The sequence below is a fragment of the Clavelina lepadiformis genome, chromosome 5 (genome assembly GCF_947623445.1).
Source record: "Clavelina lepadiformis chromosome 5, kaClaLepa1.1, whole genome shotgun sequence".
Taxonomy (NCBI): Eukaryota; Metazoa; Chordata; class Ascidiacea; order Aplousobranchia; family Clavelinidae; genus Clavelina; species Clavelina lepadiformis.
In genome coordinates, this window is record NC_135244.1 from 24,213,150 (window position 1) to 24,237,866 (window position 24,717).

At 41.3% G+C, this 24,717-nt stretch overlaps 2 protein-coding genes across 6 annotated transcripts; one reads left to right on the forward strand and one right to left on the reverse strand.

Moving 5' to 3' along the window:
- Nucleotides 1–5,197: 5,197 nt before the first annotated feature.
- On the forward strand, nt 5,198–19,332 carry LOC143459957 (calsenilin-like). 5 transcript variants are annotated; one of them, XM_076957278.1, is made up of 8 exons: nt 5,373–5,508; nt 7,536–7,992; nt 16,053–16,177; nt 17,482–17,551; nt 17,811–17,881; nt 18,060–18,167; nt 18,295–18,453; nt 18,953–19,332. In XM_076957278.1, exons 2-8 carry the CDS (start codon nt 7,575–7,577, stop codon nt 19,040–19,042), a joined length of 1,041 nt encoding a protein of 346 aa, XP_076813393.1. In that variant the 5' UTR covers nt 5,373–5,508; nt 7,536–7,574; the 3' UTR covers nt 19,043–19,332. The 5 variants fall into 5 exon arrangements, with proteins under 5 accessions (XP_076813394.1, XP_076813393.1, XP_076813396.1 ...); XM_076957279.1 differs by lacking the exon at nt 7,536–7,992 and having other exon boundaries at nt 5,198–5,508; XM_076957281.1 differs by lacking the exons at nt 5,373–5,508; nt 7,536–7,992 and adding an exon at nt 9,604–10,155.
- LOC143459956 (enolase 4-like) lies at nt 19,210–23,023 on the reverse strand. Its single transcript, XM_076957277.1, has 12 exons — nt 22,754–23,023; nt 22,416–22,544; nt 22,233–22,305; nt 21,751–21,871; nt 21,483–21,666; nt 21,048–21,222; nt 20,756–20,877; nt 20,436–20,600; nt 20,173–20,342; nt 19,865–20,084; nt 19,669–19,787; nt 19,210–19,447 (listed from the first exon to the last, which is right to left on the reverse strand). Exons 1-12 carry the CDS (start codon nt 22,883–22,885, stop codon nt 19,330–19,332), a joined length of 1,728 nt encoding a protein of 575 aa, XP_076813392.1. The 5' UTR covers nt 22,886–23,023; the 3' UTR covers nt 19,210–19,329.
- Between the last annotated feature and the right edge of the window lie 1,694 nt (nt 23,024–24,717).

Here is a 24,717-nt window from a genome sequence, read left to right on the forward strand (position 1 = left end):
ATAGAGTTTCAATGAGTTCGATGAGGAAATGAGTCTGACAATGCGCTGCCTTGAAGCGTCATTGCTTTTCACTTAACTCACAGATGCATCGTTAAACTGTAGTTACGTAAAATGTGTGAGTGCTTCACTATCTGAAACAACTTACTCGAAAACTCGAAAAGTTGGAACACAATTACTTCATTTTTGAAAACAAAATTTATCTTCAAAAGAAAGGCACAGATATGGGAGCTCACATGGCACCCCAGTACGCCAATAACTTATGGCTCGACTCGAAGAGGACGTTATATCCTATTTTCCTCTGAAACCACTCCTTTACTTGCGTTATATTGATGACATATTCATGTTCTGGACTCACGGTAACGATAATCTTGTCAAATTACACCGGAAATTTGCGAAGCTCGGCTACCAAAATGATCTCACAGAAGAGCAAATCGAAAAAGTCAGAAATAAATCACGCCATAAGCTCCTCGAATAAGCCTTAAGAGTCGTACAGGGCTCCACTGGTCATGACATTTTCTCCACAACTGGGACCCATAAAGCGTATAACTAAAGATCTACACTCAATGCTATCTTTCCAAACCAACGTCTAATAACTTACTGACAACCTCCCAACCTCAGAAATCTCCTGACATCGAGCAAATTATCCGACACATCTGAAGAATTGGGAACATTCCCCTGCCAACACACTAGATGTCAACTGAGTCCGTACATCTACACAACTGACCGAGTAGTCGGCCCAAATGGATCTACGCATCGCATCAGTGGAAGATTTCAATGCAACAACACTAACGTCATCTATGTCCGCCATTTCAACTCACCGGGCCATGACATCAACGATTTACGCATCACCGTATTAAGAAAATTAATTTCTAATAACCGCCTTGATCGCAGAATTGAGGAACAGCGCACCATTCACTTCTTTATTGTATTAATGACCACCTTAGCAGAGATTCCGGTTTTATGGAAGTTTATAAATAAATATTCATTATTTGACTTTAATACGTTTTTATTCTCGTTTTCCTTTCATTTACCGATTTATTTTATTTTGTTACGTCATTAAAGATTTTGTGATTGCTTGGATCCATGTAGATATTACGTCACAATTGCGATTGTGGTTTCCACGCAGACATTCACCTAGCAATTTTGAAATATTTTTTACCATTTCACTGTACACCTGAAGAAGCAAGCTTATGCTTGCGAAAGCTCGTGTCGAAAAATATAAAGTTAACCTTCAGAGCGCCAAACTATATCCTGATTCTTTTTTACTCGAAACCTGGAGGTGGAGTGGTCCTATTGAGAACATGCAGTCAATTTGTTACTATACATTCACTTGGCAATGAATTGTCAACAGATTGTTTCGTCTTCCAGCTTCTGTTGGGTGCGCGCATGACGACGCATTGTGCTGATCGACGTATTTGACCAAACTTCTATAGGCCTACATAACTAAGATTCATTTTATTTGCAGACTTTCTGCAGCGATCATGGCTTGTTATCTTTAGCCAAACAGGACAAAAACATAAAAATGAAAGAAAATATGCAAATTCACGACCGATGGCCAACAACGTCCTCCACTATACACCTGCTATTGGCTTAAACTTAAACTCCGAGTCCCTTTGTTCGATTATATAAAGTGCTGCGGGCGCGACCTGTTAGAAAGACAATGGAGACTGAAATGAGCATCCAGGTGAGAATAATGATAGGGTGGAGCGTTTATTTTCATTCTCAGGAAAGTTGCAGTTTGCACAGCCACTCATTATTTTGATGTCGTTTTATTTGCGCGTAATACACATTCACCCGTATGAAATAGACGAAGTTAAAATAAGTTAATCAAGCATGCACAATTCACTTAGACTGGTGAACGGCCAACTGTGGTAACAGTTTACAAATTCGATTTGTAAACAAAGCACCGATTAAAAAGTTTGTGAAAATCAGAACTTGCACAACAGCCATTGCTCAGTAGCCGGGGCTCGAGTGATGAGGAATCATCGCCGGGTTTAAGTCGTGCAAAGACTTTCCTCGGTCCGGGGATAAACATCGTGACATCAGCGCGAGCCGGTTATAGGTATAAGATATCTATGTCCACAAGTCCCACCAGGATTGTGCAAATGCTTCCACCGGAGGGTGCTAAATGCGTTCACTGCACCACCCGCGAGCAAGTAAGTTGGTGCCTCGCTCATAGAAATCACGCACAGAAGCTGTTTCATCATGACGCTTATTCTATCGACATCTTAAAGCAACTACTTCTATAGTAGACAAGACTTCACGCACGTCATACCGATAAAAGCTGCGAGTGTCTACGTAAGTTTGTCGGACACCGGGAGAGAGAAAGACAGAAATGAAGAGGATTAATGCCGGAGATTAATTATTGAGAAATAGAATTGTCTAATAGTTAACAATAGTTAATAACAGTAATAATAGTTAATAATAGTAATGATTGTTATAAATAGTAATATTACGCGGCAGCTCGACTGATCCCAGGTTAGATGGTGACGAGATGAGCTGTTGTAGGCGACAGAGACCAAGCAGATAAAGGATGGAAATTATGTTGTGCGCTAGAAATGCGTCGCAATAAATTTCAATCTGCGATCGAGAACAACGTGGCCAAGCATACCAAGCTAGGCTACGACAATTAGGCTTTACTTATAGGATGTGTCATATTTAGATTCAGCAATTAAGTTAACGCTGGAAACAATGTCGCATCAAGCCTACACTTCGACATTGCCCTCCTAACGGTCATGCTGTACACGCTGTACCGTCAAACGCAAATTGTATAAACTATGTCTATAAGCATTGCCAAGTAAATTTGGATGAAAACTGTTTCGCGAGCGAAATATTGATTATTACTGTCACAAAACTTCGTATTTACATCGATCTTGGTTGTGTTGCCCTGTAATTTCTGTTATTTAACGTTGTCACATGACAATCTTTCACAAACTAGATTTGCAGATCCTTGATGACCTTATTATGCAAAGGAAATATGACCCTGAATTCAATTCTCGATTAGATTAGCCCTTTGCTGATATGCCGCATTCATTATGACGCCATATGACCTTTATTACGTTATAATCAGGTTAAAAATAAGCAACACCGGTTTGAAACGGATGTTGCTAACGAGTTCTGTGCCTGGTTGTTGTGCCTGGTTGCGTTCAGATGATTTGCTTTAAAACGAGGAAATGCGCCACGGTACCCTACGCACAATTACATCACATTTATGATGGTTGGTCAATCATTTTAGACATCCATCGCCATTTTAGACTCGGGTTATTTCATAAACAATTGCCAGCATTGTAAAATTATGACGCACAAAATGTAGAAGAAAAATGTGAAAAATGCGTAAAGCGCGTTTTGCGTGAAAAAGACGTCGCAAGGTTCAATGCGTCGATTATTACGTTGTAATCCTCTTTGTGTTCACTTAGTCACGCTTGGTTAACCTTAAGGCCAATCCGCTCTCTTTTGTGATTGTAGCGTTTCTGAGATCAACGGGAAGGTTTCTCGGCCAATTCTTGAAAAGCAGTTTTTTTCTGGACGAGGCTAAATTCTAAATCAGCTAAAAGACAAAGAAAATAGAAAATAAATCTTGATTGGAATGAGTGACAAAGATCAAAGCAGGCCGCTCAGTTAGGGTTGATTGAGTCACAATAGGGCGTGTTTGACGTCATTATGAGGTTCACAAAAAGTAAGCAAGAAAGAAGATTTGTCGAAAGATCAATCTTAAACCGATCTGCTGAAATTTGAGGGGAGATTATTCTAGCGATGGCGATGGCGATGGCGATGGCTTCTTTATTAAGGTTCGCTGCAACGCCGACGGCTATGCAAGGAATGCGGTTTAAGAACAAGTCATCGTAAATTGTTTTGACTGGTATAAACGCTTTTAACGGCGTTTAGCTTTGCAAGTTGTGTTTGTTTATTTGCTCAATTGGCAACTTAGTGACGCAATAGATCAACAAACAAAGCGCTCACGACAAAAATTTGGCGACAAATTTCGAGTTTGTAATCATGAAGTTGTACTTTCCGTTGAGAATCAACAGAATATTCAGAAAGTTTCTATTTGTAACGAAACGTCCGTCACAGTTTAACATAAAAGTATTTTGATCGTTTTGTTAATTCTTTGAATTACTGATCCAACAATAGGACGCCAAAGTTGGTGTTTGACCAGCGAAAGTACAAGTTTAAGAACCACCATGAATTATGCATTCGCTCTCATCATCGTCAAACTTCTCGCAGGCGCGTAAAGGTCACTACGTCATGCTAAAGGGGAAGTGTAAAGATCGCTTGCGCCCGTAGAAACCCTACGACAGGGGTCGGCAAATGACCCAGGGGTGGATCCGGGGTCTGGTCTCGAAACAAAACATCGCGGGCGGAAGAACTCAAGAAATGGCGACTCACAAGATGAATTTAATCGCGCGCAAATCGATTCAATTCTGCTAAATTTTTAATGCAAGGTACCGGGTGCGCTCTGGTGGTGATTTGAATGTTCGAAAAACGTCACGCGGAGTGACGGTTGTGACGTTTAGACTCGTCACAAGACAATTGTTTTCAAACAGTTTAGTTTTGTGACTAAAAAATTTACCAGCAAGGGTCGCTATGTACGACAAAATACTCCAAGTTTTTTTTGTCTTAGCTGTTAAAGAAGTGCGGTCAATATTTAAATAGCGCAACATCTACGATTACAACAATCAATGCAACTGTTCTGTTGCGCTGTTAGCGTTGGCTTTGCATCATACGAAGGTTCGATGCGACTTTACATAACCACACCGTGTCCTGGATTACTTTGATGTCTCCGTCCAACATGAGACATCAAGTTACGGATAAAATGAAAATAGTTCACACGAGAATTACTTTGCCCAGAGCACGCATATGGGCTTGTAGGTCACTGTCGGAAGGTTTACGTAAAGGCAATTAAAGCAATGAATCCAACGTCAAACATTGCGTCAAGTCAACCTAATACCCGACGCAAGATCTGCGCCAAAACGGCAACTTTACGTCGGAAAATTTGCGCTTGAATTATCCTTCGTCACAAATAAACTTCATGGAAACGATATTTTCAACGTTCGAATCTTTCACGGCCACGTGATTAAACCTCAGGGTAAGAACAAAGCCGTTAATTTCAATTTAAATCACCATGAAAGTTTTTTCGCTCCGTTATTTCAAACCATTTCGCTTCGTCATATTTTCCTTTAATATTATGCAGGTTAAAATGACCTAGTAATACCCTACTGGGTTATTTAGGAAAAACGTTTGTAATTTTTTAGTGTACCTACCTGTGCAGACCTGGACCCTAGTAAGCCTTGCACGTGATGGCAAATAAACAGAACGTTGCCATCGCCAACGTCAGCCCGGTTTATGACGAAATAATGGACAGGAAATGGATAAAAGCAAAACGCTCAAGGAAAGGTTGCATGAGGGCGATAGAGAGCTGCATGTCGAATTGCTTCTTGGTGAAATGTCTCGAATTTTTCTGCACGTCCTGGGGCGGAAATGACGCAGATCTGGCGACTGACGCGTTTGGTGAGTTTGGAAATATTTTTGGTGTTTCAAATCTAATTAAACAATTCGATGTGTATTTTTATGAACGCACATTGGCTGTGTTCAAGCCGTGCCCAGTTGGAAGTTTTCGTTCTTGTGGGCGCTTTTATGAAAACTATGTTCTGCTACAAATGACAAACAATTGTGGGGAAAGTTCTTTGACCTAACAAGACCTTGTTTAACAATCGACTTCAGTTTCGTGCATAAACTGCTGCAATAAACGGCTGGGCCTATGAAGTTGGTCCAGAAACTGCTCTGGTTTAAAAACTTTTTCCAATAAAATTCGCGTTAACCTTGATCATTTACAGCGGTTACTCTACGTCCGAGCTTCTTAATAGCGTGACGTCATTTTTGGCATAAGTTACTTCCGATGGACAAAGCTGACGTTGCAGACTTTCTTTCTATGAGGCTTCAACAACACGATGCACGGTGAGAGCAGTTTCATGAACGCGGTGGGACGCAAAATAGCGGAAAGTTACCTTTGAACAGGTTCTTATCTCCCTGAAGCGGCCGCTAATCACGTGACTGCTAAAGACGTGAAGAAATTCACTGGTCTAAACAGGGGTATTCCCCGGGTCGTGGCCTTAATCTCCAGGAAAGGTTTGGATTTGGGATGAGCCGGATCCATTCCATTGTGACGACATCGGCGTAATTAAATCGATTTGTGACGCGCAAACACCTCGCCAGTCTCGATCATGTCACTTGATCGAACTCGTAACAAGGGATATTGTGACGTAATGCATAGCGAGCCGTGTTGTCAAGCGCTAATTAGATGAGGTGAAAAAGTCGCGCTAGGGCGCGCAGGGAAGCTGATGATGTCTATCGAGACTTTATCACGTCATGGTTGAGCGCGACCGACGCGATTCTGTTTCTTCTTCGATTTCAACGAAAACTCATTTATAAGAAACTTCGGTCGTAGCTTCAAGCAACTCGGTATCCAGGTCCGTGAGTTTTAGGACAAATTTTATAATAAAAATTTCTGACGTCTTATTGTATTTGAATTAGCGAGAAGGCAAAATATCAGCATTTTTCAGTTGAGGAAACAACTGAACTGAAGCTCAGCAAAAAAGTTTGATCAAACTCTGCAGTTTTATATAATTGCCGCATTTAAAAGCAGCAGAACAAACAACCGATTGTTCACGTAACTAACGAGAAAGTTTTTGTGACTTTAAGTTGAACCAAACAAGAGTTTTTAATCTTAAAGAACATCAGTGTGCTTGGTATGACGCAACATACGCGATGCTATGACGCAACATATACGATGCTACAAATCATTTGTAAACGAGCGGAACAAAATGTTTCTAAGAAAGCTCTGACGTTGCCAGGTTTGTGCCGACTGAGGTTTGTGCAATTCTCAGAGACAGGTTTGTTTATAAAGTCAAGGGCTTGTCATTTATAATTCATTCTCAGCCCTTGATGAGGTTCTAATGCGGCTTATTCAGGTCTAGAGTGGACGAGATGAGCTTACGCTGAGTGTCTCTTAAAAGAGACGACGAATATAGATTGTGACGAAAAAATTGACTTGACAAGTTGAAAGTTCTGGGACAAATTCGTGATCGATTTTGATTTCTATGAAGTCTGAAAAGCAGAGCCATTAACTTTTCCTCAAAGTAACTTGATGAAGAAGAAATTACGTCACAAAGCGATTGAAGGAAGGCGCGGTGCAACGATCAATAACGCGCGATGCAAACTGATTAGAACCGCGACCAGTTCTAATTTAACTCTGGTCAGCTTCGTCGTCAGCTGCAGACAGAGAAAGGATTTTATTCAACGCTGCTCTGTTGGATTTCTATTTTCAAACAATGCGGTTTATGTTTAGAGGTTACTGACTCTCTGTGGGTGACGTAAGCTTATTTCTTGAAAAGTTTCAAGAATTACCCAGATCTGACGTCATCAGTCTGCGTAGAAAGTAAAAGTTGCTAGTGGGGGGAGGGTCTCACTTTCGTGTTGTTTTTTGAGATTTCTCTTTGTACAGAAAAAACTTGTTTATTTTTCCTTTTTCAATTCAGATGTTTTAGGTTCTGAAAACTTTGAAAAATGACGTAACAATGACGTTAAAGTTTGATCGAAGCTACCGAAAGGAGTTTCCCTCCTCTGCGCGGAAGTCGACTGCATCCGAGGGCAATTATTTGCGGACAAAGGAACAGGATAATCGATATCTTGATGCTGTTGTTTGTGACGAAAACAATGAAACCGCCGCATTTCTGGCTGACAGAGATCACCCGACCCGATGTCGCAGCAAGAAGTCAGAGAAAGCCGGACTTCCGTCATCTTCGAGAATTCCCGATCGCAACTTCCTTTCAACTTCTTGCTGTGTGACGTCACCTGTTCTTGTCGCCACAACAACGGAACCGGCCTCCGTGGCGCCAACTGGCGGGAAGGGGAAAAGCTGGCGAGATATTTTGCTTCAATTCTTATGGAGGTTGACGGGGTCATTCAGGGGCGTGTTTGAAGGCAGGGAAACAGGTGAGTGCGATGTTTCATGTTTAAAGTTGTGCGAACTTCGTTCCAGTCCCGGTTTATTTCATTTAGTTTGGTTCAAAATAAGAGTAAACAAGAAAAATAAAGAAACAATTTTACTCGATTAATACAACGGGATCGGGTTGTTTAAACCAGCTAATATTTCAACCCAACTCCGTTCTTGTTTCTTCCGAAATGTTTCCAAAGTAAATCAGTCCCAGGAACGGCTTGCCACTGTTACGTCACAAAGCTTTTACTTGTTTTGTTGAAAGTAGAAATCGGCAAATCGTAGAACTGATAATTAAGAATATCGATCCTTCATCGATCCTAGGTTTTACCCATTCTTTAAACGTCTGTCAAACCGCCAAGTTTTAATATTTTTTCAATTTCAAAATTGATTAATCGTCACAAAACATCTTGACGCCATAAACATTTTGTGAATGCTTTTAAAGAAAGTGCGCCTCCAGACGGATTTCATGCGCCTTTATAGAAGCGACTGGAGGGCAATCAGGTGCTCTTCACACAAATGCTGATGTCAGTGTGCGCAGTCGGGTCCGCGCCTCCCCGGACAATTGCTGGGATCTTTCGCTTTGATTCTTCTTCCAGGCTTGACCTTTCAACTCAGATAATATTTTCAAAACTTTTCGACCCACAATGACGTGGACATGAAATAAAAATGGTTCTTGGAAAACTTTTGAAGCCTCTGCAGCCTCAAGTCAATCAATCTCTAGTGTCGGGTGCACGTCATCTCAGAAGACTTTTCATTTCCACAGATTACATTGTCCAGAGAATTGGAGAAGTCTTCGACAAGACATGAAACGCCTGATGCAAGGTTGTTGTGTAATTTATGCGCCTTTTATTATCACTGGGTATGAGTCCTGTGCTCCTGCATCTTAATACGTTCAACTTCGCCCGACTTTGCTCGTTGAAACGTCCGGGTTATGATTGACGTATTATGATGTAACAAAGAGCTACCTGTGACGTATTTATCACCATAACGGGTGGATACGACCAATATCCGCCACATCGTACATTAGAATGATTAGACGAGCACTCAGTGATCAATAAAGCACATTATAACGTCATAATAGACGTTGATGAAGTCGTCTCTTTGCATCCTCGTTCTTACCTTACGCGTAGATCTTGTGACGTCACAAATGATGCCACGCGTTGGACATGAAATATAGAAGTTTCGTTCAAAGTGTTATATTTTCAGTTGCACGAATGTTTCCAGCGAGAAATGAATTGACGGCTTCAACATTTTCCTTTCGTTGGTTGGTTTGTCGCATTGGGCCAGGCCAGGTCTATTTCAAGGACATTGCACTCCGCAAAATGTACGTTAAATATTTAACGTGTTGCTGGCATTTCTGTCTAAACACTTTGCGTCATTTGTTCGCTCGTAAAGTTTATTTTGGAGCCGCGCCAAGTATCGCGATGTGCCGCCATATGACGTATGGCAAGACAAGAGGAGTCAGGACGAGGTGTGTTTGAGTTTAGATGAAAAAGTTAGTTTGGGGGAGGTGGGTTCTCAATTTCAAACCCAGTTTAGCTTCAGCGACCTTTTGACCTTGGCATACATTATGATGTCACTTTAAAGGGTGATGTTTCGCTTGAATTATGACGTATAACGATGTTGGCATTCAGGATTAGTCAAGCGTGAAGAAGTAGAACTGATCAGAATTTGGCAAAAAACAGCAAAAATTTGATATTCCAGCAGTTTTTTCACCGGCCAGGTAACTGTTGGTTTCTTACCGGCTTCACCCGGATTATGACGTAGACTTTGATTGTGACGTAGACAGGACTTATGATAAACAGACAATATCCTGTTTCAGGGCGAGTGAGAATCGAAATAGGTCGAATGCTTGTTCAGAAAAGGAAATCGTGACGTTTTGAACCAAGTCGAGGAAGTTTTCGAGATTTTGGGTCCCAACCAGTTATCGCTGTGATTCCTGACGTAACAATAGTCCGATACAGCGGCAAACAATAGAATAACCAGAGAAGTTGAGGTAGAAGAATCCGGCAGTGAACTTGCGATAAAGTGACAAGAGTTCCTGTTAAACTTGGCCATGGCTTTCACTGGAGATCTCCAGGGAACGGTGCTCGCCTTTGTCGGACTCCTCTTCCTCTTCCTATTCTTGGGAAGATATGGCGTCATAAACACCGGGAAGGGTAAGCATTTTATGACCTAAAAACAATTATGGCGTCACAGTATGCAATTTTCCCCAAATTGCACAATGGTTTCTCAAATCCCGGACCCAGGGGCTCATATAAAAGTGCGTCAATTGGCAATTTTGTCGGGGAGTGTTTTTTCCTCCCTACCGCCGATCACGTGACTCCATTGCCCACTTATTTGCAGTTAAGTAATCGGTGAATAAGTCGTCGTGTCGTTGTCGTCATCCACACCGTGGCACAATGAAGTTGCTGGGTCGATATCTTCAACGCGACAAAACATGAACTTTCAAGGAACTTGCTCAGTTTTAACGACTTCCACTTAACCGGGATTCGTGTTCTATCGATTTCCAAACTTTCCTCATTAACGGCTCCCTGACGCGCCTCAATAATTCATAATTCCTTCCGCGTCACAGGCGGAGAATAGATTTAAACTTTAAAGCGAAGTGTCAAGTGACATCACATTTCGCGGCTTCAGCAAAAGTTCCAATTTTTTCGCGTTTTTGATGAAATTCTATTTCCAGCAGAACCTCTAAATTTTCCACCACACAGCTGGGTGGTTCGATGGATCGAAACGTTTTCCTCAATATGTTGTGGAAACTCCATGACTTGGCAGAAAATTCATTCTCAAATTTTATGGTCGACGTAAATCTTGATCACTGGTCTGGGGTTCATGACCCCGGAATTGATCGTCATGACAACGTTTACTCTTAATTGAAACGTGGACGCAGAAAAGTTAATTGACGCCCTAAATCAATAGTTTTGAGAGATATAAAAAGCTTCATTCCCACGGGAGCCTTAACATACGCCCAAGCTTTCCACGCATTTACGACGTCATTTTCGCCGATGTACCTTTGGGAGTTGTTTAAATTGAAAGTCATTTTAAAAATTATGGTTCACAGCAAAAATGACTTGTTGCATCGACCGGCTCTGCTAGCCTGCTGGTGCATGAGCCGGGGCCCACCTGATTCTTTTAAAGCTTTCAACATCAGCTTTGTTGGCGAGTCGTGTCGTATTTCGCCAAACAGTTGTCAAAGCTTTATTGATCGCAGCATTGTGATGTAATAACTCATTTATTTTTTCTTTATTATTGAAAAATTAATGGCGTAGTTCAACTGAGTTCTACAAGGCATGCGAACCAGCCAGCGGTTGTTCGAACAACGTTAGATCCAGTCGACCGACTTGCAGAACAGCTGAAAGGAAAATTTAATACTGCACCAACTCATTAAGCGAGCTCATAAGATGAAGCTATCGTGTTGCTTTTGTAGTTGGAAGATGTCTATGCAGTACCTTCTATTGAAGTTAGTTTCAAAGAAACCTCTCTGATGACGTAACAGTTCATGAGCAAGATAGGGAAAGTTTTTATATTCTTGACCCGTTTCGTCGGTAATAATGACGTGAAAAGTCATTATGACGTAATAGACTATTATGTCATCATAAGTGAGAGTTTGTAAACAGTGGAATCTGAGATAGCAGCTTTGACGTAAAGATAATCATCACCCAAGCGCCGGTCAACAGCGTGTCGGGTTGATGATCACGGCATTATGACGATGATGGCGGCGAATCAAAAATTGAAACCCGTTTTATTAAGATGTCGTTGCCAGGTAACTTCTATGACGAAAATATGAGGTAATAAAGGAAATCGTCCTGTCGTGCGCCGCCAACCGCTTTCCTCGTTCGCTGTTGAACAATATATGAGCGATCGTAGGCTGCGCTCTCTCAATTAAATGTTTTTTACGTTTTATTACTTGTACAAGACGCGTTCCAGATTTCGTGTCGCCTGCTGTTTGCCCCTGAAAGAAGCGACCGCTGGTCACTGCGCAGTGTACAGCGCATTGCAGGTCACGACGTCTTTCATTTTTCGAACTTTCGCGTCAGATTTCACGTTCAACGCCTTCTGCTGTTATAATTTTTTAAAACTGTTCTGCACAACTTCCAGAAGAAAAGTGACGTCACAATATGGAGACAAGCAAACAAGGTAACAAGTCATACTTGATCTATGACGTTATAATGCAGATTTGCGTGATTAATTGTCGTTTCAAGTCAAATGGCGCGAAACGAACTTGGTTGGTTGCGTGACTTGGTCACGTCGCAACGACGTTGACGTAATAGTAGATAGGAAATTGGCGGAACTTGCCGTGGTCAAAGCCAAGTTTAACATCGTTCATTTTAGGCAGATTTAAACCATCTTTGGGAGTTCTCAATGCTTAAGTTGTTCATTATGACGTAGCAGTGGCGTCAAGCATTGATTTATTCGAGGTTACTTGAGGTCGAGATCTCGCTGAGCGCCATTTTACGTTAGGTCCTTCTCTTGATCACTCACAGCGGCACAGTAAATTGCTGTAACTTTCCACATGGTGGCGTTCTGGTTTCTCTCCAGTCACACCAAAATGAGAACAAGTGATTAGTTCTGCAATTGTGTGGGGACGCCCCTATCTCGATACACTATTTGTTGGAACTGGATGTGGTTTTTGTTTGCCTAAATGAATCTTACGTCATAGCTCTTCCACTTCTTCCTCCCGCGCACCTTTCAATAGTGATGCGTTGGTTTCTTCCGCCCTGGTCATTGAAATAACTTAATATCCACGTCAAGGCAACTCTGCACATTTAAGAAGAATTTTTGAAAAGAGCAGCAGTGAAAATGATTTGACAACTGATGTTAATCGCAAGTAGTTGCTTAAAGTTAACTTCGTATCCACCTAAACCACAATTGGCATTACCTTAGCCTTCTGATAAGCTAACAGCAATGAAATTTACGGTATTTTAAGTAAGACTGGTGTGTATGACATCACTATGGCTTTGTTTCGTTTGAATGCTTAATGATGTAACAAAGCTCGCTAACTCCTTTGTTTTTTGGAGGAGTTAGGCTTGTAAATGTTCGATTTCTTCGTTTATAGCTCTAGTAGAGTCTAGTTAAAGAAAGGTGATTACACAGTTGGAGATATGAATGCCGCGCAACATTGTATTCCGGTATTAAACAACACAATATAAATCAGTGGACCATGTGCACCCCGGTTGAAGGGCACTGCTCTACGTACCGATAGAAATGTAAGGGATAAGTTATGTACGATTTGGTTGTCGTCCATAAACTGAGTTCGATGAGATAATGGTGTTTACGAAGCCGGTACATTATGTTTGCTGGGTTTGCTTTAAAATGTATGCAAATGTCATCCAAGGCATCAACGCACGCCGGTATGATATATGTTACAATGACGTAATAAACATTATATTATGACCTTGTTCCGTTGGATGTGACTTCTATTTGCGGTGACTCTGTGGTCTCTGAAACTTACATAACTTATGAAACTAACCTGAGGCAACATAACCGGCCATCTCTAACAGACCACCGCTTGTTGAGGTATGACATTGATGCTGGTAGGGAGGCGTCTTAATGACGTCAGAATGATGTCAAACACTACGTCAGAGTGACAAAAGTCAGTGTGAGGTATTAACATGTTGAGTTTGCCCATACACTGGCGCCAGTCAAAACAAAGCATAAATTTTGCTTAGCGTCGTCAAACCGATCGTTGAAATTATTGATTTCTTTCTGCGGGCCCAGCGGTAATTTGCTTCCGCGAATATATTCACCTCCCCTGGCCAGGGTACGAGGCTTTTGTGTCTAACTTTTGGTGATCTTTCTCGTACTGTCACGTGCTCAGACTAATGCGTTGACGTAATGGCTGGGCTGACACGTCATAGGCAGATCAGTTACGATGACTGACGTGAGCTTACAAGGTGGCCTTTGTAATGGAGTCAAGATCATATTCCCTCTCTGCATAGAACTACAACCAGGCACCAATTGACAGCTCTATGAGCTCACGGTTCCCGGGTGGGCGAAGCTGATATTTGTGTTGGACGGAAATAAAGGATTCGACAAGGTTCAGTAATTAGCTGCTGCATTTATAAAGAATAAACAAAAAGTTGACTGAAAGCGCGATTAATAGACGATGACGATTATTATTTGACGTATTGCCCTCTACCCCCCATTATCGTGATCTTGTTGTTTCTGTTGTTACACCCGCTGAAGATCCGATTGTTGAAATATTGATCATTAAAATTTAATGAACATTTCTTTCTATCTCACAATGATTCAGCAACCCTGTCACGTGTTTGGCGGATTAGTCGACAGCAGCCGACGAGCTGACAACGTTCCAGTTGTTTTGGTCGTCACACTTTTAAGTTACAAGTTTTGCTACTAATGGAATTGATGGCCTTGTCTACAGTTCACTGTCAAATCAATTTGCAGGTTTAAAAGCTTCTAGAACCTCAGGATAAAGGGGGAAGAGTGAAGTCATTTGTTAAAGATCCAAGCAGGCATTGTTCTTATCCAAAAAGGAAACAGAAAAATGACGTAACAATGACGCTGCTTCAATAAATATTTTATAGCGTTCAGAAGCGATTAATAATTTCACAGCAGCGTCGTCTTCGATCCGTTTCTTTTGTTGAAGTTGTTGAAATCACAAAACCATCTCGCGGTCGGTCGCCGATCATCAACTCTCGGTCGAGATTCCAGCAGATGACGCTGCCGAGTTTCTTCAACTTTCAATGCGACGAAAATTTAAAAATCCTTCTTCGTAGTTTGTTGAAAGATTCACTCAGTCGCGGTGTCGGGCGCCCCAAGCAATTTAAACCGCTTTCATCGGCGGCAGCGGTCGGTTCAATTCCTTGTTGAAACTTGCGTCGCGTTGCAGTCGCGAGTTCTTGCTCGATTCTGAGTTGACCCGAAGTCAATTGTTTAAAGTTCATTCATTTTAACCCATCCAGGCATATAGAGAGATTATACGACCGCGCACATAACGCGCGTATAGGAGCTGGAAGGCAGCGATTGAAGCTCAAGTTATCTTCAGACAGGGATCGCGATAAGAATTAAGCTCATTGTTGAGGGAGGATGAGCGAAGAATCTAGTCTGTGGGAGTCTGACAAGTTCGGGATCGCGATCACATTCTCCTGCATAGTGATGGTGATATTCAACAGGATCCACCGATACATCCCGGTGCTGAAGTGCTGGAGGAAAGGTTCGACCTCATCAGAGTTAGTTTCCAGAAAACGCGATAATTAGCGACCATGATGGTCGATTTATTCGAGTTTTTGAGAAAATTTCGACACCTATGGTTCGTGCCCGCGGGAAATTAACTCCCGCGACATGAAATCGCTCGCGTTCAAAATCGATCTTATCGCTCGCGATTGGTGTTGGTGGCAACAAAGTCGTTTCTTACAGAAAGCCGATTATTATGATATTATCCGGCTATTGTGACGTAAATGAGAGAACCAACTGCGATGACGTCGTGGCATAAGTATTCGGCCTGATGGTTGAACTCCGATGTCAAGTTTTTAACAAAAATCTCATAAACATCTTATAAACGTCATACAAAAGCAGATAGGAATTAAAATCACGTGATCAATATGGTAACCCCATCAATTGTAAGTTTATATTGTTAAGCAACCATCAGGTCATAATCAGCGTTTGGTCAATGACGACAGGAATTATGGTTTGCTGCGATCCTTATGCATAGTATTGTGTTGTTTTTGTTTTGGTCGCATTTTGTCCTCCGCGCCTCCCAACTATGCTGCAGCTTCTCTTGTTCTTTCTGATTACATTGAATTCTTGTCGTTTCCTGATCTAGACATTCAGCAATGTCATGTCAGTTCGGCTTTGAGCGTTTGGTCGTTTGTTGGTTCTTGAAGTTGTAGGTATCAGTGTGATCCTATTTACTGCCAGAATATATACATCAATATGCACCAAGCAACGCTCAAGGGTGACTTTAGCGCCGCGGTTTACCGCGAGTGAAGCTGCAAGACCCGACTTAAAAATCAGCTCATCACGTGACATTAACGACTTGAAATCTCGGCAGCTGTCAGGCTCGGGGATTTCCCGTAATAATAGTTGTCCTTTTCAGATGTCGATGGAGTAGACGTGGAGAAGCCGACCCTTCACTTCGTGCCCAGCAGCATTGAACGATTGCAGTCCATCACCAGGTTCTCCAGGGACGAACTCAAAACGCTCTACAGGAACTTTAAAACGGTAATGAAACGGGCTTTGTTACGTCATAAGTTTTGCAAAGCGTCGTAATGATGAATTGAAGGTAAACAGAGCGCTGGTGGAATGAAGATGATTGTTTTAAACGGTTTGTCTTTTCCATAATGCATATAGCTTTTCACGCGCGATATTTTTACGAAAGCATTATGACGTAAACAATCGTCTTGACGTAAAGAAGAGCAAATCAGCAAAATGATTGGGCGCTTGGCGATAGAAATAATTGCATCAAACTTTCATAGGTGTTACTCTAAGTCCGCCACATAAAGTTTGTCTTATGTTGGTCTGTTTCTGTTTGTAAAGACGTGGACGCATTTGAAATTTCACTTCTAGAGTTTGTCGTGGATAGACGTGGAACGCCCGCGCGATAAGCGCATCTTTTGGCCGGCCGAAATATTTTATTTGGCCCGAGGAATTGTATGGTTGGCAGCAAACGCAGTAAATGGACAATGGGACAGTCCTTCAGAAAATAGAGTAACACTCCAGAAAATTTATTGTCTTTATCGCAAAGTGCACCAAAAAGTTGTCGTCATCATCTTAGTAACCGCAACAATTCTCCCTTTATATAATATGACGCTTTCGGTGCGTCATCGTCATAAGCAGTGTTCCCGCTTAAAGCTGTCAGTCTAAACTAGTGGTTCTCAACCGGAGTGCCATTTACGTTTGGCAAGGGTGCCGCAAGTTATTGGGCACTAATTACTAGCCCAGGAGAACGGTTGCGAAAATTGTTTTTATTTAATGCAGAAATCTTTTGGTTTGACTGTGGGTGCCGCCAAACCTTCTGGTTGTTAGCAGAATGCCGTGAGCTGAAAAGAGTTGAGAATCACTGGATTTTAAAGGAAAATAATCCGCGCTCTGTTGTCGCGCGACACACAGCGGTTTATGTTTAAGTCAAACTTTGTCGACATCTTCTCGCGTTTGTTGAAATGAAAACGCTTCGTAGCGAAAAATGACGTAATTATTGCGTTTCATATTAGAACTGGGTGTGACAGTTCAATGAAACAATCGATAAACTCGAGTTCAAAGGTCAGGCGAGAGAATGCTGGCGCATTACGTCATTTCTTGTTCAGATTTAACCCAAAGAAACCTGTTTAAGCTCCAGGCATGGCCGTGCATCCGGCTCTCATAAATTTTCATTAAATCCGATTTGACATAAATTATGCAACACCTTGGCGTGTGTACCTGCAGATACGAACAAAACGTCCGCTTCTTACCTCATAGACTATAGAGGCCAATTGTTATAATGATTTATGACGTATGACATATTGACTGTGACGTCGTTATTTCTCCAGGAATGTCCGCATGGGATCGTCAGTGAGGAGAAGTTCAAGTCCATCTACCGCGGACTTTTCCCAACAGGGGGTGAGATTTGTTCTGTGGCGCTGGGTGATAATTTGAAATCGTGGCTCACCTGCTTACTTAGATTTTTAAATAATTTGCGTCCTGGTCTATTTTCACATAAATAGATGACGTCATCGGTGTCTACCTCTATGGTGATTCTGGCGGTTGCTTTAAAATCTCATAAAATTGAATTTGCGGCAAAATTTATTCATTTTTTATAGAATTGTGATCGAATTTCGAGAATTTCATATTAGATTAAATCGTTGTTGCTATTTCATAGAGGCCGAAATGTACGCGCATTATGCCTTCCACGCTTTTGCTCACCGCGATGAAGAAATCATCAATTTTGAGGTGTCCTTAGAAAATTTTAATTTTACTTGATAATATTTCAAAGGTGTGACGTCAGCTTACACCTCTCCGTTAAAGTTTGTCGCGGTAACTTTTAAGCTGCCTAGTCCAGACCCGACCCTGCGCAGTCGTGGTTTCTACTCTAATTTTTCCGAAAGTAAATTTCATTTAATTTTGCCAGGAGTTGGCGGTCGGTTTGTCCTTGCTCCAGAAAGGAACTTTGGAAGAAAAACTGCGTTGGACGTTTCGATTATATGATATAAACCACGACGGATACATTACCAGAGAGGTGCGGCTGGTACAGTATCATAGCATCGAAAACTTTCCTTGCGTTAATGTAAACTGTTAAAAAATATTTTCAATTGGGACGCAAAAGACACAAATAACGTGTTTTATTATATGATGTCAATTGATAGGAGATGGCAAAAATCGTGGAGTCGGTTCATCTGATGGTGGTGGAGCCTCCACTGGCCGATGAGAGCCACCTGGCCCATTCCGAGAAAATCTTCAACAAATTTGACCGGAATGGCGACGGCTACGTCACGTTCGACGAGTTTTATGAGTCGTGCGTCAATGTGAGGAACCTGCTGTGACGTATATGCAGGCTGATATGCTCTTGGCTGGGTCCTGATTGCAATGCGTCAAAATTACGTCATACCGCACGAGCTACCGGCGTCTAATCTTGGTCCTTCACGAAAATTTATGTATTTTATCAAAACTCAAAACATCCAACGCGATTTCAAATTAATTAAACCTCGAAATTTTCATTTGGATTTTCCGAGCATGAGCGTAGCCCACAACTAGCTTCTCCGATAAACCGGTTAATTTCTAGTTGTTGACTTTCTGCTCTGTTGCCGTGGCATTTTAACCAACGCCATTGTCGGCAGGTTCGGTCAAACACTTATCCCCCTCTTATCTATAGCATATTAAGCTGACGTGATGACGTAATTCTGACGTAGTTTGTTCCAGGTGGAGTTAATCTGAGTTTCCATAAACAGCTCGACAAATTCTGTTTCTTAATTTTTAAAATAAGGCAAGACATTTCCGGTGTTAACCTCAACTTGTTCGTCATAGAACCAGACCATCGTCCAATCGATGATGGTCTTCCACAAAGAGGAATGTGACGTCGATGGAAGTGATGAAACAACGATCTGGCATCACTGACCACCCCTGCAATCTACTAGAGGCGATCCCATCGACCTCTACCAAGAGCGTCCCTACCAAGACCACCCACTAGTGTGGCGTACAAACAGAGGGGAGACCCCCCGGGTTAGTTCCACCAAACTCGATGGGTCATTTGGGGTCACAAAAGCTCAGAGAAGCGCAACAGCTCAGCAACAGACTGGTTTATATAAAAACAAAAAAAACATTTTCAACTAAATGTTATTTGTCGTTACTGGTCTCGTATTTTGAAAACTTGAGAATTGTTTCGTCATAAAATGTTCAAAACGTCATTTCTTTTTTGTTTTTTGATCCGGGGGATTCAGAATGACGTCACCTTCTTCATCGCTTAGTGGCGCCGGTGGAGGTTTTATGAGAGGAAAGTTGAAAGATTTTTGAGGGGAAACCCTGAAAAAAGGGGGAGGTTTATGAGCTAAGTCAATGGCAGGACCAACGGTCAGAAGCGGAAAGAATAATTACAGCATCGATTCAGTTGATTTTTAAGAAGACACCACGCCATCTGTGTAGCTGGTCCTAACCAACCGCGCAGACACAGTGGCGCCGCTATTTTCTACTTGGGCTTTTGACTGGTGGGTGACCAGTCATACATTAAGGTCAAACGGTCTTACGTCATCACATCGCGTTGCTTCAGAATTTCTTCGATTTCAACAAATCTGTTCAAACGATCCACGTTTTCGCCTCTAGATGGCGCACCGAAGCTCACAAAGTCCACTCCGAGCCCAACGCCCTAAACATCACCAAGTCTTTATGACGTCACAATTATAATTCATTATCAAGTCATAATTGCAAGATTATGAAACATACCACGTCAGTGTATATGTCATCACTTGCGTCAGCAGGAGGCGAGAGGAGGATTGTGACGTCACCATTGGCGCGAACGTCTTGGACAATTCGATATAAATCTGAACACGTCACTCTACTGCCTGTTGCTATGGCGACGCCGCTTGATCTGCGCGCGCAGAGCTGGTTTTGGTTTAAGGAGTGCAGTGGACCGTAAATGGACGATCCACCAATCACAAAGCACCTGACAAGGTCAACATTTTCAACCAATAACATCTTATTACGTCACATTTACTGACGCGTACGACTCTGGTAATAGTGTTGGAGCTCACTTCTCACTGATGACGTCACATAACTTGGGCCACTGCTCCTTGTCCTCCTTGCGGATGGGATCGATCAACATAATGACCGCCGGGTAGCGCGCCAACAAGTCCCTGTAAAGCTCTACGAGTTCATCGGCCGACTTGAAGAGCGAGTTCGATATTTCGTACTTGCCTTTGTCCTGCACCAGCAGCTTGTCGTTACTTTGCTTCATATCAATTCTATCAAGCGCGCAATTATATAACAACGGAAATGAAGAAAACTGGTTACTTACGTAATCAAACGCATTTGTTGCGTCAGTTTCGATTCCGACGTAAATGTCTTGACCTGGGGTGAACCCGGCAGTCTGGATTGCCTCCAAAACGACATCTAGCGGTTGTTCAGGTTTGTCATAAACCGGTTGCAAGCCGCCACCAGGAGCGGTGACGACCCCGACGCTCTGCAGAGATGGGAACATGGTCGATGAGAGTGTGAAGTGATTGAGACTAACTCTACAGGAATGAGCCATGCTTGTTGCGCGCTGACGTCACTACGGACCGTTACGAGGTGGCAAACCTATGCAGTGTATGAGACAAGTGGTTCAAGTTTATTCACCGATTTTGCGGCCAAACTGCGCTCCACCGCCTGATAAACCTTGACCAGGTTTCCGATGCTCTCGTTGACCGGCAAGCCAGGCCTGGATATTGCGAATATATTTTTGAAAATATTCAGTTTTCCTGTGAAATAAATTGACTTTTAAATTGGAAATATTTTACCAGGGTGCCTAAGAATAAAATGTCAAATATTTACCAAGATATTTTACACCGGAGAAATCATCAAATCGAATATATGGACCATAAATGCTCTTAAAACGTCTTTCAAATAGCTCCTCCTCATATCTAAATACCTGGAGATGACTTTCCTCCAGTGATGATGGAGATCACAGGAGTAGGAAGTCGAATCTCTTCTTTTCCCTCGCATCCGGACATTGATCGGTGGAGGTGGAGGAAAGGAGGTTGGGCAAGAAATACCGAACTTGCCTTCAAAGTTACGAGCGAAGTGGCAGAGATGGAGCTGCATCCCTGGACTCAAGAACAATCTCCAATTCAAAGATTGCACTTGACAGAGCTACTCATTGCATTATAACATGTGCGTTCCATTAATAATAATTATTATCCGTAAACAAAAATTATGTGAACAAATCTTAACGAGATTCGATTAAATTGAGATTTTAACTTGAAGAGTGCAAATTTAATAAGGAGCAGAGCATGTGAGTCAACAGCAGAAATGTCTGCATTTTTCCATTAAAAACGTCTTGATAAGTTGAACGAAGGCAAAGTACCTTTAATCGAGGTGCTGCGGGCTCTTTTGGGGGGATAGGTTTCTCTGGGGCTTTCCCACCTTTGACTTTCCCAGAAGGAACTTTTTTCTTCTTCCCACTAGAGGGGGTGGGAGTTCGAGGATTATTGTTTTCGCTGACGTCAGTAGATGATGACACAGCATTTTCCATCTCGTTCATCCAATCACTGGAAAATTTTAATGGAGTTTTGATATTTGAGGTGGAAATAAACTTTGACACGATTATGAGAAGAATTTCCAACCAACCATACCTCAGTGCTTTATCGATTTCAGCTTGATTCAGTAGGGGAATTCCCTTTATTTTTGGTGCTATTTCAGCGTTGATATTCACGCAAGTTTTATCCGCAATTTCTTCAACTGTTGGTGGGCTCTCTGGATGAAATTAAATCAACGTCTTAAAATTCAGCAGCTGGCGAGTCGCTAAAATTCTGCCAGATCTGACAAGTTTGACACGAAAGCAGCTTCAACGTGTTAATGTTTAAGCCTCATTTCTTCTTTCAATGACCATAATAACATGGGAACAAGTATCCGTGCAAAATTCTAATAACTAAGCACTAACTAATTAACATAACTCAGCTAATAACTCATATAAAATATAACTATTATTTAACCATAACTAACTAACTATTACCACGACTACAGCTAACTACTACTGTATAATTAACTAAAAACTAATATAGCTAATAAATATAATAACTCAGCACAATTTCAAATACTTGTTTTTTAATTTTACCGTTGTCTTGATAAACCTGGCCTTGAACTTGCAGCATTTCATTGTCAAGTGCAAGGTAGGAAGATGCAAGAAACTGACCAAAGAAACAAAGACACATGAACTTTTATCGTGCAAGTAGTTCCACCAACTTATACCATTATAGAAGGGAATTAAGAGAGTATAAGTTAGAAATATATCTCTTGCCTTGTCCTTGTTTTTCACAATTGCAAGCAAGCTGCATTTCACTGCCGGTGTTCCGTTGGCTGAATACACAACGCTGCCATGGACATCAGATAACACAGGACTAAGTGCATAATTCTCAAAAAATTCGGACTGCAAATAATCAAGTTTAAAAAAGTTAATCATGAAATTGGCAGATTCTAAGTTTGAAGCTTGAAAACCCCAAATTGATGTTAAAAAAAGAGATTCTATTTCCATATATTTTACTTTATTTATTTCCATATATACTTTTATTCAAGATTAAAGCAAAAAAAACACACAACAAATTATTAGAGTCAAAAAGTGTAAAAATAAGAACTCACCAATCTGCCATAAATATCTCTCGGATTTTCAAAAAACATGTTATTAAGGATTTCTTCAATTCTTTCTGGCACATGGTTCTTCATGTAGTATTCTGCCGCAAGCTTCTTCAACTCATTGTATGACTCAGCCATATTTCCTTCTTTTCATGCAACTTGTTTCTTCTTTGATGAAAGTGACTTTAAAACTTTTTATTTAAAATTTCTCTAAGATTTGACCATCCTGATTGGAAACAAGAAAGTCCTATACCAATACTGAAAACACAAAGATTGCAATAATTTCTTGAAGTTACCAAAATATGAAAATATGCTGGTATCATGTTTGATTAGACAAAGCAGAAAAGTGTTACATTAATTTCTTTCTGGCTCTTACTTACTAACAACACAAAATATTCCAATGTCTCTTAGATTTTACTCCGTTAAAGAAGACCACTAGTCAATTGCATCGAACTAAAAAGTACTGTCACAGACAGAGAGACTTGAGAGACAAAGATTGACAACACTACACCATTAATGAATACTCATAATTATTTATTAAGGTACAAACAATACTTGCATAAAACTTACTGTTGGCACCTGCACGCACAAGATTTACCTTCATGCCTTTACCTTTATTTATTTATTTACCTTTTTTTACCTTCACGCCAACTTATAATAAACAAACAAACAATTGAGGCTTCGGTGTAAGCCATCAAAATTTGCGTTTTTGCCAGATTGCTGAGTTAGGCATAGATGCACTCAATATTGCTTTTCAAGAGCTTCAGTGCCGCACTTAAGGGGCGTTATTTTGCACTTAATGACTTGGACAGAACTACTGCGCACTCAATTTTCAGTTGATTTAAAGTTTGAGTCAAACTGTCAAACTGGTTGTTGGTTTTGGTGTTGACGCACCCAAGATGTTGCTGAGAACAGTCATACTGTGCAGTCTGGCCCCTTCGAATGCACGATTTCTCGTCGAAAACTGTCGTACTTTCTAGTCAGGTAGACTCAGACTGGTAAATAAGCAAAACGTTAAAAAGTTGCTACATTTCAATCTCACAATTTAGGTTGATATGGTATGACAAATTTTTTGGATTTTTATCTTGCATTGCGCAAATTTATATATGTCCACCAGATCCACTGAACAGGAGCAAGTGTCGTCAATGCTTTGCGCAAGGGAATTACGGTGGTACGGTGCCACTGGGTGTAGAACAGGGAACCTGAGCCGCATTTATTGCGAGGCCAGCGCTCGAACCACTCGACTATCGAGTCAAGATTTGTGCATCCGGCCGATTAAAAGTTTGTTAACAATTTTTCTTTCTATTGATTTTCTAAAAAGCTAACGTTTATTGCACAAATAGCCGACGACCAGAAAACCTTAACCATAGGTACTGCAGCACCGAATTACTGTACCGCAGTACTTTTAAAAAAATGTACCGAATCTCTGTAATGGATTACTTTTTTCAAGAAATTTCGGTCGGTCCCGGTACCCGGTACTTTTCACGTAATTATTTCAAAATTTTAACAATTATGTTTTCAATAATACATGTAAATTAATCCTTAATACCAATTTATGCATCTGTTGACCTTTTTCAATCTAAAAATATTAAGTAAAAATGTAAGCGATTAACGTCACATATGTTTTGACCTAGAGTAACCTTTACCGGGGCATAATAGCGACAAACATTGCATTTGCAGCAACATCTTTTACACAAAAAATACCGGTACCGACAAAGCACCGAACTATTGTGTTGAAACAGTACCGAATACCGGAACCGTCGGTTCATTTTTTGCCAAGTACCGATACCGTTACCGACGGTAATTTCGAAGTACCGACTGCCCACCTCTGGCCTTAACTACCTATCACGTCAAATGACCAGCTTTAACACAAAATAACAAGAAAAGTTGGCGTTTAGCTTTAAAAGTCCATGGCAACTCATTGCTCTTGTTAAATGCAAACGTAAGTAAGAACAACATGCTCCATACAC